This window comes from Stenella coeruleoalba (genome assembly GCF_951394435.1).
Source record: "Stenella coeruleoalba genome assembly, chromosome: 2".
In the NCBI taxonomy this organism is placed as follows: Eukaryota; Metazoa; Chordata; class Mammalia; order Artiodactyla; family Delphinidae; genus Stenella; species Stenella coeruleoalba.
In genome coordinates, this window is record NC_137147.1 from 108,681,971 (window position 1) to 108,695,964 (window position 13,994).

General features: G+C 45.6%; 1 protein-coding gene across 2 annotated transcripts in view; it reads left to right on the top strand.

Annotated features, from left to right (window-relative positions):
• HOMER2 (homer scaffold protein 2) overlaps window positions 1-2,559 on the top strand; it is an 88,009-nt gene extending 85,450 nt beyond the window's left edge. For both annotated transcript variants that reach the window (XM_079913395.1, XM_079913394.1), the window contains 2 exons: window positions 275-355; window positions 1,548-2,559. In XM_079913395.1, coding sequence (XP_079769521.1) covers window positions 275-355; window positions 1,548-1,736 — 270 coding nt within the window. In that variant the 3' untranslated portion in view covers window positions 1,737-2,559. The remainder of the gene's footprint in view (window positions 1-274; window positions 356-1,547) is intronic.
• Window positions 2,560-13,994: the final 11,435 nt, after the last annotated feature.

Sequence of the window (13,994 nt, forward strand, 5' to 3'; positions counted from 1 at the left end):
TCCTCTCTCAGCCTCGGTTTCCCCGTCTACGAAACAGGAATCATACTTCTCTTTTCATGGTGGTGTTCGGCCTTCATGCATTAATTCATGGAACATACTCAGCCTTTAGAATTACCTCGTGTGTTAAGTATAACATCATCGCCATTATTATTTACGCAGACAACACAGGTTCCAAAAGCTGCTTCCATTATTGTATGCACGAGTTGGGGATTTTCAAGAATACATTTTATCTGACTTGCTTTCACATTCTTTTTCCAATTTCTGTCTCCTGTAGGAGTTGACAGACCTCCGAAAACAAAGTGAAATCATACCTCAGCTCATGTCAGAGTGTGAATACGTCTCTGAGAAGTTAGAGGTAAGGGCGGGGAGCACGTCCACCTGGGCTCAGATGAGAAGGCATCCACTGTGTTACCCATTTCTCCGAGGCCTCTCCCTTTCACGCCTGGCTTGGTAAAGAAAAGAGACTTTGTATTCCTAGAAAGCCAGCGTAACTACATGCCAGATGCCAGCTTTCCTCCCGGGTGCAGACTCAGCAGTGTTTGTCTTCTGTTTTCTCCACTTATACGAAGGTGTCCTGTGCATAACCATAGTGTAGGTGACTGTTTCCTGCCCACAGAAGTCCCTACAGAACCACAGAAGGGTGCAAAGCAGGGGACAGAAAGGAGGGCTGAGAGCCTAAGATCCAGGGGCTATTGCACCTCCCCAGCCAGTGACCTTGGACATGACCTTGGACAGCCCCCCCCCACCCTGCCCCCCCACCCTGCTGGCTTCAGATTTCTGATCCACCTGCTGCATTTCTGAAGGAGCATTTTCAGGTCCTCCTTCACCTCCGAGGTTCTCCTCACTTCGAGAGCTCTTTGTTCAGGTATACAACCTTGGTATTAGTAACTGGTTCTTGTACACCCATTCAAAAATTCTCATTTTATGCCCATAAGATGAAAGCTCTTATTTGGACTCACAGCGGTCCCGCCATTGGGAGCTTCAACGTCTCCATGGCAACACCACGGGACGGACAGAGCACAGACCTGCTGTCCCTGCGTCTGGCACGGCCAGTCCTCCCTCGCTGACGGCCAGAGGCTGGCCTGGGGCCAAGGAGACCTCGCCTTCTCAGTGGAACCGGGAGAAACAAGTCACTCTTCCATTTGTGCTATTTCTCACTCTCTCCCAGAATGGAACCCAACGGGGGCCTCTGCTGACCACACTGGGCTTGGGGCTGAAAACCCCATGTGCTGGGATTTCAGGCTTCCTCTGCTGGGCACTTTGTGAAAGCGTCACTTAGCACCAGGCTCCCTTGGGCAGGATGCTGAGTTCTGTGTTCTCTGTGGGGGCATCGTATTAAGGCGAGATGCTGGCCGTTGGTACCTCTGCCAGAGAACAGCAGGAAGGAGGGGCACACACCTGATGCCAGGGGGGTGGGGGCAGGACACTTAACACTTCCAGGGAGGCAGGCCCGCCCGAGGGGGACGGACAGTCTGGCTGTCTCAGGTCTCAGCGGGGCTCCTCCCGCTCTGTCCCCAGACCCTTCTTTCTCTCTCGCTTTGCTTCAGGCGGCAGAGAGAGACAATCAGAACCTGGAAGACAAAGTGCGCTCCCTGAAGACGGACATGGAGGAGAGCAAGTACCGCCAGCGCCACCTGAAGGTGGAGCTGAAGAGCTTCTTGGAGGTGCTGGACGGGAAGATCGATGACCTGCACAACTTCCGCCGGGGCCTCTCCAAGCTGGGCGCCGACAACTAGGGCTGCGCGTGAGTCCCCAGGGTGTGTGTGACACAGAGTAGCACTAGGACGTCCTCCCGTTCGCGTGGCTTCTGTAAACGCAGGCGCGGTTTGTCACGTTTCCAAACCAGGGGTGCCGTCCACTCTCTCCTCTCCAGAATAGAAACCTCCCCTTGCTTCTCTGGCCTTGCGAGGTCATGGACAACTGGACGATTCTGACTCAGGAATCCAGAACTAGGTCTACCTTAAACATTTACGCAGTCAGGGCAGGGATGTTTATAACTTTCTTAAGGGCTGTTGCAACCATATGAACTGGAAAAGTATTTTCTAATTCAAGTATGAATACCCTTTCCAACTCCTGTTTTTTTGAGTAGCGTTCAGAGTGTTCGAATGTTCACCAGGCACCAATGCGTGGGGCGTGGTGATAGCAGTTTTCCTCTCAGTATATACAGAGATGCTTTAAAGCAACCACTGAGTAGAGACTTGTCCCAAGAGAGAAAACGCACTTCTGGTGGAGGCGTTTTCTGGCAGGGGAATCGCCTGCATCCACTCCGCCCACTTCCACCCGCCCCCAGTTTGTAGGGTTGCGACAATGTTCCTTTTCTTGGTTTTAATTTCTGAGCAGGTTACTGTGCTGTGGGGACAGCATGCAGCGAGGGTGCCTAGCACAGTGCCTGGCACAAAGTAGGTGCTTAATAAATATTTGTTCATTTAAACGTATAAACAGAATTTAGTGTTTTCATCACATCCCCCATCAAGCCCCTGTTGGACAGTCCACCGTCCTGGTGCACTGGGTCGTTATCAGGCATGTATGTGACTTTGTGGACAGACTCGTGGGTTGGCTCAGGTGGCCCTGGGGCCAGGAGGGTGGCAGTGGAAGCAGCAGGAGCTGGTCTGAGGCCCCCACCTCCCAGCAGCCCATCCATGGTGCTCTGCCCCTGGGGGCCTCTGACACTGAGATCACCCTTCCTTTCCAGGAGTGAGGCCTGTGGCCTAGGGATTCTAGGACCACTGACTGACCCTGGTATAGGGGCTGCCCAGGGCTTGGGATCTAGGGTGGGATCCTCTGTTGGGTTTAGACAATTGAAAAAGAAATCACACAGGCCCGTGAGGGAAGGAGTGGGCTCAAAGTGGCTGAGCCTTGGCCTTAGAGGAGTTCTGCCCAGGTCTGCCTCCTCCTGTTCCTGCTAAGGAAGGGACCAGAGCCATGGACCTCTTCTCTCTTACTGAGTTTCTCAGTGGGGCCAGTGGACATTTCATTTGCCCCATGCATGGCAAGATGGTCTGAATCCCTGGCCGTCGGCATTTCTAAATCCCTTTGAAGGAGGGGGAGGCTTTGCCGCCCCCTTACCTGCTTTGAGGACCACTAAGAGAACTTCCCCCTCTAGAAGGATTTTCTCACGCATTAGAATTGCTCCCTGCTGAATTGTTCAGATAAACAATAAAATAGCCTGAGGAGGTGGGTAGGGTACACACGGATGTGACCCGGGCCCCAGGGTGACTTTACAAGTCCTGCTGCTCTCTTTCGTGTAGCTGAGACCATCTCCCTGAGCAGGGAGGTCTTCTTTAGGATGGGGAAAGCACCAGGACAGGTAGGGGAGACCCGCAGGCTGAGTGGGGCAGCTCTGGTGGAGTTCACTGGGCTGGTGGCAGATGGAAATGGAAAGCGTGGTCAGCCCTCCTGCTGATTTGTGACTGGGCGCTGCTGGCGCTGCCCTTTCCCTGGAGCTCCAGATGGCTCTCAGGACAGTGGTAGCAGCTCTACTGACCTGGAGATCAGAGAGCTGGGCTGGCCGTGAGTTGGCCTTGTGGCCCAGCAGGGGCTCAAGAGGATTCTTCTCAGGCTAGGCCAGTCCACCTGCCCAGGAGCGGCAGACACTGGGATTCTGAAACCTCCGCTTGGGTCTTCTGATGCCCACCACCCCTGTCTCTGCGGCGGCTTATTCATCCAGAAGGAGCTGTCTTGACTGAGTGGACATGCTCAGGTGACGTATTCATCCGAGGATAGAGTTGTCAAAGCTGCTTGCACATTCCGGGCAGTGACTGGAGAAACTAGTGGCAGCAGTAGAGCCATTACCACGGTGGGCTGCTGTGCCCCTGTGCAGTTGAGACCCATGACCCCCGCTCACCAACCGTGGAAGAGTTTGGTGAGCGCTTGTAGGCAGTAGGTGAGGAGCTGAGAGCCCCACGCTATGTGGCCCCAGCCAGCTTTACACCATCAGCCCCGGAGCTAAGAGCAGTAGGGGCTCCTCTAAAGGAGAAGCTAAGTTGGGCTCAGCAGGGAAAGCACACCTTTACAAAAGCCCTGGACTTTCGGTTCCTTCTGCTTTTCTCTAAAGGTCTTAAGCTTTCTTCATTTACTTTCTTTTAAAAAAAAAAGGCCTGGGGACAACCTAGACAGTCTGTGGAGAGGCTAGCCCTGTCTAACAGCCTCGGGATAGAAGGAGAATGACCTGCTGAATTCATCCCAGTTTCCCTTGAGCCAAGCCCTCATTTGTGAGGACGTCCAGCTCCAGTCTCAGCACTGATGCCCTTTGGTTGGCGTGATCTGATCTGAAGCCAAGTACAGGCAGGGCATAACCCTTGTCTCACAAACACCCCAGCCCCGTCGTGCTGCTGGAGGATTTAGAGCTAGGACTGCGTCTTTGTTCCCAAGTGATGTCTCCTGATTTGACATCTCCAAGACTGGCTGCCGGAACCTCAATTAGCTTTTTTTTTTTTCCTCTGCATCTGTGAAACCTGGGGCCTAAAAAAAGCAACGGAAAATTTGGAATCCTTTAACCATAATCATCCTTAAAAATAATTTTCATTCCAAGTAAAGACCCACTGGATGCGTGATACAGTTGAGAGCGGCAAGGGGAGATAAAGTCTTCCTAGTGCCTCGGGAATAGAAAACCACCTGAGTGACAGGCTGGGACAGTGTGGTCAGGCCTTGAAAGAGAGCCAGCGTCCACATGAGACCCAGAACTTGTACGCTACCCTCCCTTCCACGCTCCCCTGCATGCCGTCACTTTAGACCTCAGCTGGGTGAGAGAACGGGGCAGAGATCATTCCCCATTTTGCAGCGGAAGCAGAGACAGGTGACTCACCCTGAGTCACCCAGCTAGTGAGCAGCAGCGCGGGCTGCATCTGGGTCTCCTGAACCCTGGTCCAGTGTCTTTCTACGAGTCATGCTCTCTTCTCCCTTTAGTGACCTTTGGGTGCCAAGAAAAAAAAAACTCTCTTGTGTCCTGATAAGAGCACATTGCAGTTATACTGTTTTAACATATGTCCCCAGCAAATGACAACTTATAAATGAATGAATCAGAATTACATTTACATTCATTACAGCAGTAAGTTCCACTTTTGAATGATTCTGCTTTTGTAGGGATCTTTCCAAGAGATTGTTGGTTAAAATGATGTTGGTGCTTTGAGAGGCCAGAGCGATGAGACACATTTTGAGTTCTTCGTTGATGGCTTTCGTGGAGGCAAAGCAGTTTGTTCAAAACAAGCAGGAGGCCCCCAAATGGCAGAGCAGTAAACAGAGTGATGGCGGGGCAGGTGGGGAGTGGGGGGATTGCCCATCACTGCCCAGCCCCTTCCCAGACAGGAGCCAGCACTGGGGAGGGAGCAGACCAGCCAGTGGTTAGAGCAGGTTGAGTGGCACCTGACGGGCCCCGGGAGGAATGTCCACAGCGGGTAGTTGGTCTCCATCCTGCAGTCTCATCATAGACATCTCTAGACTTGGGCGGCCCACGGGCACAGCCTGGATGGTGGTTGGCTAATGCCTGGCCAGTATTTACTACATTTGACATAAAACATCAAATAAAGGGTGCGGGGTATAGTGCTACTCAGAGGCGTCACGATCGGCCTGTTGTAAAAGGACTCCTTTTCTATAGGCAAGACTGCTTTTCAATAGAAATCGGGGGCAACTTTGGGTGAGAGCCAAAGCCAACTGCAGGGAGTGCCAGGGATGTCAGGTGTGGCCAGCTGTGCCCTTAGAAGGCAGGCAGCCGGGATGGGACTTAGCAGAGGCGCTTGGCAGAGGTTGCCCTTTAAGACAGAGCCGGCCGCTGCATTCTGCTCATTGCTGAAAGTGGCCCTTTGTGCCATGTGTCCATCTAAAAGCTATGGGTTCTTTTATTCACTCGAAAGATCACTGGATCTTGAAGCACTGGTGATTTAAACTAGAAGCCTGCAAATCAACATCCATATATATTCTTAAATGACATGCATGGTTTAAAAGAATTCCAATTTCTGCATACATAGTTTCCCCCAAATAAATATATATTCTTGGGATGGTGGGGGTGACGGCATGGAGAGAGAATCCTGTATAGAAATGTGTGTTGTTTTACGTGTCTTTTTCATACACCTATCTCAAGAATATGGGTTTTTCCAGTTCCTCTTTAAACACCAGCCAGGAGGAAGGTGATTATGGTAAGACTTTGGCAGCCAGATGATATGGTCTAGTGAACTTTTGGAGTGTGTGTGAGTGTGTGTATGTGTGTGTGTGTGTGTGTGTGTGTGTGTGTGTGTATGTGTATTGGGGGAGGAAGCAGCAGGGGGAAGCAGGAGAAATGACAAGGAAGGGTTTTCAATTAAAAAATATATGTATAGCTAAGAGGAGTCTTTAATAATCCTGGCGGTGATGTTATATGTTCTGGAATCCGTCTTTGAGAAGAGCTTGTGGGTCTTTTGTTTTGAGCGGAATTGTACAGTGCCCTACTCTCTTTGACGAATGCAGAGCCTTGTGAAGAGTGCCCCCACCCCCAGGCCACACAGACCCCGGGTGCACCTGCCAGGAGCCCAGAGAAACCACGGTGGAGTCCAGACTGTGGGACATTTTGGCGGATGACTGACAGGTCCAATGATATGCAGCTGTGGGGAATGTGTCACTGTTCTTACCCTATGGACCACTTTTAATATAAAATCCTGACTTTAAATAAATTGTTGTAGCAATGTCTTATGGTGTGACAGACAGTTAGGCACTTCTTGCATCAAAGGTAAGAATTTAACGATTAGCATGAGGTGGATAAATGGACTCTCCCAAGAATACTGTTTTTTTGTTTCTTTTCCCTTTTCAGATGCCTTTTTGGTACATAAATAATATATACTTTTCTAAGAAGAAATGAAAAAAATCACCTGTTATTACACCATCTGATTATAACCACTGTTAACATTTTGGTATATATCTTTTCAGACTTCTTTTCTATGCATCTATAGCTGTTTTATTACTTTTTTCATGAGATACAATCATATTATACATATACTGTTTTATAACTTGCTTTTTTCCCTTTTAACACTATATTGTAAATATATTTCTATGTCAGTAAATATGTAACAGCATCATTTTTAACATCTATGTAGGTTGTACCTTGGGTACTTGTTTCCAGTTTTATACTGTTGTACTCAAGGATATGACGGAAATCCTTTCTTCTAACACCTTCATGTACGTTTCAGAATATTTACTTAGGATAACTTGCTAAAATTGGACTTGCTGGCTCAAAAGTGTAATGGGTGCTACAAGCACTGCTCCGTCTCCTCCTCTCCCTCCTGGGCACACAGGAGATGCCACTTACCAGCCCCTATAGTCACTCAGGGTCCTGGTGCTAATGCTGGCCAATAAAGTGTGAGCAGAAGTGACATGTGCAACGTCCAGGCTGAGACTGTGAGATGCCCCCATGCAGGTCTCCAGTCTTTCTGTTGCCTTGCCCCACAGGTGGTGATGTCCCAGTGCTGGAGCCTATGTCAGCTGGAGCCTTTGTCAGCCTGGGTCCCTGAGTGACTGTGTGGAGAGCTCCCCTTCTCCCATCATGACACCCCCCTCCCCACTTGTGTGGATTTGTACTGTGAAGAAAGAATAAACTTTAAGTGTTACACTATTGGGATGTCAGGGTTATTTTGTTACTGCAGCATAACATATCCTGACTAACAAAAAGGTACGCACATGTTGGGGACTTTTAATATATCTTGCCTCAAATTGCCTTCCAGAAAGATGATACCAAATTATGCTCTCACCAGCAATGTGTGAGAATGTCCGATTCCCCTCTTTCACACTGGTGTTCCCATGGGGACTGGGGGGGCTAGTTTTGATATGCATTTTTTTGATGACAGTGTGACCCTCTAACCAACATATTTATTAGATTATATTCTTTTGTCATTTACCTATTCGTCTTCTCTGGCCAATTTTCTCACAAGGTGTTTGTGTGTCTCATTGATTTCTAAGAAGTTTTTTTTTTCCCTATAAATATTATTTTTTAAAAGTTGCATGTATTTGGGGCTTCCCTGGTGGCGCAGTGGTTAAGAATCCGCCTGCCAATGCAGGGGACACAGGTTCGAGCCCTGGTCTGGGAAGATCCCACATGCTGCGGAGCAGCTAAGCCTGTGCGCCACAACTACTGAAGCCCGCACACCTAGAGCCCGTGCTCCACAACAAGAGAAGCCACCACAATGAGAAGCCTACTCACTACAAGGAAGAGTAACCCCTGCTCACCGCAACTAGAGAAAGCCCGCACACAGCAACGAAGACCCAACACAGCCAGAAATAAATAAATTTATTTTTAAAAAAGCTCAATATATGGCTTAGATTGAAAAAAATTTTTTTTTAGTCAAATCTATCTTTTCCTTTATGGTTGCTGCCTTTGCTGTCATGCTTTTGAAGATCTTTGCAATTCTGATTCCAAGGTTGTATGAATTTTCACCAGTATTTTATTCTTGTACTTTTATTGTTTTGTTTAAGCAATTAAATCTATGATCCATGTGGAATTTATTTTTTAAATTACCCCAACATCACTTACTGGGAAATCTATCCTCTCTCCACTGATACAAAATCCCATTTTCACTATATATCCAATCCTTATATTTCTTTTTTTTTTTTTTTTTTTTTTTTTTTTTGCAGTACGCGGGCCTCTAACTGTTGTGGCCTTTCCTGTTGCGGAGCACAGGCTCCGGATGCGCAGGCTCAGCGGCCATGGCTCACGGGCCCAGCCGCTCTTCGGCATGTGGGATCTTCCCAGACCAGGGCATGAACCCATGTCCCCTGCATCGGCAGGCGGACTCTCAACCACTGCGCCACCAGGGAAGCCCCTCTTTTTTTTTTTTTTTAAGAAAGCATTTTCTTTTCTTTCTTTTTTTAAAAATTATTTATTTTATTTATTTTTGGCTGCGTTGCTGCATGCAGACTTTCTCTAGTTGCGGCGAGCAGGGGCTACTCTTCCTTGCGGTGCACGGGCTTCTCATTGCAGTGGCTTCTCTTGTTGTGGAGCACGGGCTCTAGGCGCACGGGCTTCAGAAGTTGTGGCTCACGGGCTCTAGAGCACAAGCTCAGTAGTTGTGGCGCACGGGCTTAGTTGCTCTGTGGCATGTGGGATCTTCCCAGGCCAGGGCTTGAACCCGTGTCCCCTGCATTGGCAGGAGGATTCTTAACCACTGCGCCACCAGGGAAGCCCTCAATCTTTATATTTCTCTAAGCGTACTTCTGAACTTTCTATTGTGTACATTCTGGCACTGGTACCACATAGTTTGATCATCTCAGATTTAGACTAAATGTCGCCATTAATTAAATGTCTTCAAAAATGTCCTAGTACTTTTTGTATATTGACAGTTCCAAAAGAAATTCGGGATCATTTTGTAGCATTTAGAAGAATTGGAAATTGGATTGTGTAAAATTTATAGGTAACTATAAAGACAATTAACATCTTCATAATATTTAACCTTTCATTTCAGTAAATTTATAAAGTATTATGTTCCTCAGTATATTTTTTCTAGTACAGGTAATTTTTTGTAGTTGTGGTTACTGTGGTAAATAAGCTCTTTTGTCCATTATATTTTCCAACTGCTTATTGTTAGTATAAAGGTACATGACTACTTTTTTTTAATGAAAATTAAATCCATTGATTTTTTTAATTTAAAACATTAAACAAAAGCTGTGTAAATGGTAGCATTGTGAAAAAACATAATATGGAAACTGAAAGTCCCCCATAATTAAAATCCCTCTGCCCCCAAGATAAACAGTCAACACATAGTCTTCAAATCTTCTTTTCCTAAAGTATGTTTTATCATTTTGACCGTATGATAGAACCCTTCTGCTGCTTGTATTTTTCACTTGGCAATAGATCTTGGACATCTTCCTGTTGGTACCATATCAATCTACCTCATTCTTCTTAACTCTGCATAGAGAGTTCTGTGGTTGTTTACTAGTTTGTTTAACTTGGCAATTGGTTATTTGTTTATTTTGTAGCTAGCCAATTACTGAATTTCCTTTCGTTTTAATAGTTTTGTTGTTGTTATTGTTAATTCTTTTGCCTTTTTCATGTAGTTAATAGTTCTGAGTAGTGATGATAACTTTACCTCCATATTTTTAATAATCTTATTTCACTTCCTTATCACACTGACCAGCACTTTTTGAACAATGGTAAATAACACCTATATAAATTGTGCCGGTATTGTACATTCTTCTTTATATATATTTTTTACTTGGTGAGAATACCTCTAGTGTTCCTCCAAAAGTACAAATTTGACTCTTAGTATGAGATATTCTTAATATTTGAATTTATATATTAAAGTTATGCCCTCCTCTTTCTAGTTTGCTGAAAGTTTTATCAGTAATGGTTGTTGGAATTTTATTAAATGCCTTTTTTTTTCACATCTGTCAAGATGATCAAATGGTTTTTCTTTTTTTTTTTTTGCGGTACGCGGGCCTGTGGGATCTTCCCGGATTGGGGCACGAACCCGTGTCCCCTGCATCGGCAGGCGGACTCTCAACCACTGCGCCACCAGGGAAGCCCGGTTTTTCTTTATCATAACTTAATATGAATCATTTAAATAGATTTGCTAATGTCAGACCCTGTCTGCATTTCTAGAAAAATCTGATTTAGTCATGGTATATTATTCTTTCAATATATGTCTCCACTCAATGTTAACAGTGGTTATTTATGATGGGTTGGTTTATGGTAGACTTTTATTTTTTGTTCTTATCTATATTTTCTGATTTTTCTACATGGCTCTCATATTACTTGTATAATAATAGTAAGAGCTTTAAAATAAGAAAATTACTCTGGATTTGGTTTGCTCTTATTATTTTGGAATTTTTCAAAATTTTAGGTGGATAGTTATGTAATTTTTTTTTCTGCTGTCTTTATCAGGTATTGGTGTTGGGTTTGTGTTAACTTCTTAAAAAAAAAAAAGAACTTGGGAAGCTCTATCTCTTTTTTTCTATGCCCTTGAACAGTTTAAATAATATTTAGAATTTTTTGCTCCTTGAAGTTTTTATAACATGTATAAATCTGTCTAAGTCTAGTGCCTTTTTAGGAAATAATTTTTTCAATGTTTTTCCATGCTCATTAGTCTCTTTAAACATTCTTCCTTTTCTGTAAGTTTTTGGCAACTTAAACTTCCAAAGTAATGATTCTGTTAAGATTTTCAAATTTGCTAGCCTGGAGCTGTCGTATTTTCTTTTCTCATTCATAACATTCTGTGTCTGTGCTTTCCCTTTTTATTCTGGGATTTTAAATCTTAATTTACTGTTTTACCATTTTATGATTTTTTTTTGGTTTGTTCTTATTAATTTCCTTCCTTTATTTTATTATTTTTTCACCTTCTCAAGTTGAATGCCATTTTAACTATTTCCTGTTTAATAGTAGATATAGTTACTAGCGCTCATAAGGCTACATGACTTCTTCTGAATATTTCTTTATCCATTTCTGTTAAATTTTTAGCTATGGTGTTCTAAGTTATAAATAACTTGTAATTTCATATTTGACTTTTTTTACTTGAGTTATTTGAAATTAACTTTTACATTTCTAGATAGTTTGATACTTTTTGTTGTTGTTATTAACATTTGTTACAAGTGTTGTCAAAGAGGGTATGGCCTGTACAATTTCTGCATTTTGGACTTTATTGATGTTTTCTTGGGACTTAATAAATTGTTAATTTTAATCAATATTCCCAGGAAACTGGAAAAGAAGATATATTCTTGGAAGGGAACAAAATTAAATCTGTATGTATTAATTTGACCTTATTAATTATAATCTTATGGACCTTTAATTTTTGCTTACCTGATTTGTTAAAGACTAAGGAAAGTGTGTTCAGACTACTATTGTATTTCTGTCTATTTCTCTTGTGTTTCTAACAGTTCTTGCTTTATGTGTTTCCGTGTGACGTTATTTGGCAAATTATCTTTTTATACTTAAGGGAAAAAATATTTTCCTTTAAAGACTTGTCTACCTTTGTGGATTTTACCTGATTTTGTTGTAACAGAGTTGTTTATGTAGAAATACATAGTTCAGTAAAATGTTTGTGTCTGTTTTTAAGTCAACAAAAATCTTTCAGAAGCCCTTTGTGTCTTAAGATATTTTGGAAACTCTGGATCTCCCCAAGGGTAGGTTGATGTTCTCTAGGGTGACTTCCTGAGTCAAAGCAAGGAAGGCAGTATGGGTTAAGGCACGTAAGCCTTTGGAACAGAATTAGGGTTTGGGGTGGTTTGCCAACATTTCCAGTGTCTGCTTCAGGGCAGCCCCGTGCTTGGTATGGTTAGGGGTCACCTGCCCTCCAGCTGGTCACCTTCTGCCTCGATGGGGTCAATATTGAAGCTTTTCTTAACCCAAGAGGCACTTTTCTTCTGCAGGGCTGGCCTTCTGAGCAGAAGGCAGCAGAGGATATATGCTTATGTTCCTGGCTGTTGGGGGAAAAGCTAATCTCGGAGACTCATTTACCGGAAAAGATTTTTCCAGAGCTATTCAAGCAGATTATTCATGGCAAAGTCTGTGCCCGGCAGCGAACCAACTTTTCCCAAACACGTGGAGGAGGTGTGAATCTCAACCCACAGCTCAGGAGTGAAAGATATACCACCTTCTCTGTTTTCCCTTCATTCAAGTAAGTTTCTGTTTTGGGCCCTCGTTCTACCAGGCTCATGCAGTTGGATCTCAGTCAATCCCAGGACTCCCTTTTCTCCAGACGTGAGTTTTCGCAGGCTGAGGGCTTGCATATTCCCAGGGTGGTGGGGGTCAGGGGCTCAATGTCTGTTGAGATGTCCCCTGTTCCTGCCCTCTCACTCCACTACCGCTGTGTCACAAGAATTCCTCACAGGTTCCTGTGCTGCAGAAATCTCCATGAGGCTGTCCGAGGCCCTCTCTCCACGCAGCCATCCCATGTCTGGCAGCAAAGGTTTCGGGTGGAGGGTGATTTAACTTAGAGGGACTGCTAGATAGACCAGTGCGTGTTTGCACAAGAGAGCACGCTAGTGAGCGGAAGTGATTCTGTGGGCACCCATGCCCGCTTGCTTTGCAGGCCCTTGCAGCTCACTTGCAGGGGGCGGGGAGGGGCTCTGGCCCAGATCCCCACATCAACCACCTCCCAGAGGGGCCTCCTTAACACCCATTGGGTCCTAGGCTTCCCTTCTCCGGGGCGCTTGGGAAAGTTGACCTCGCTCTTTTGCAATAATCGTCCCATGAATGAAGCTTTCCTTCCCAATTCTTGTCTTGCTCCTGACTACTCCTTTTCCTTCCCCTCCTCCTCCTGCCCTGTAGTGTTGGGGTCTCCAAGGATCCGGCCTGGGCCACCTTCCTGTGACACTCTCCCCTGGCAGTTCCAAGGCTTCCCCACTCCACCTTGTCCCAGCCTCCTGGAGTCAGTTCTCCTCTGTCCAGTGCTGCCCCCTACCCACCTCCTGATCCCTGACCGTGACACCTCCCCCCTCCAGGTGTTGGCACCATCTGTGTCCTTGCCCTTGCTACCTGCACAATGAGTCACCATATTATGCTTCTTCCTCAGGTTATCCCAGTCTCTTCACTCCATCACTGCTTCTCTCACCAGACAGTCCCTATCCTCTTCCTGATCCCCTCACTCCAGGATCTCCTCCATAGTCTGGTGCCTTTTAGGTAAAGCTGCCAGAGGCCTCTTCCTAAAGCTTGAGTCATCAGGTTCTAGCCCCCTCTCTCCATCCTCCCCCCATGAGGTCACACTAACCGCCTTCCCTGGTCCTGCCCAGGCCTTGCTGGTGCATCCTCTCTGTGCTCTAGTTCTTGCTCTTCCCGCTGCCCGGAATCCTTTCCCGTTTCCAACCCCATTTCTCTTCTTAGACCCAGCTCAAAGGCCTAGGCCCTCCAGATTAAAATCAGCCACTCCAGGGGACTTCTCATGCTTCTTAGAGAGCTCTTTTCACACTTACAGCTTTTTTTTTTTAACATCTTTATTGGAGTATAATTGCTTTATAATGGTATGTTAGTTTCTGCTTTATAACAAAGTGAATCAGCTATACATATACATATGTCCCCGTATCTCCTCCCTCTTGCATCTCCCTCC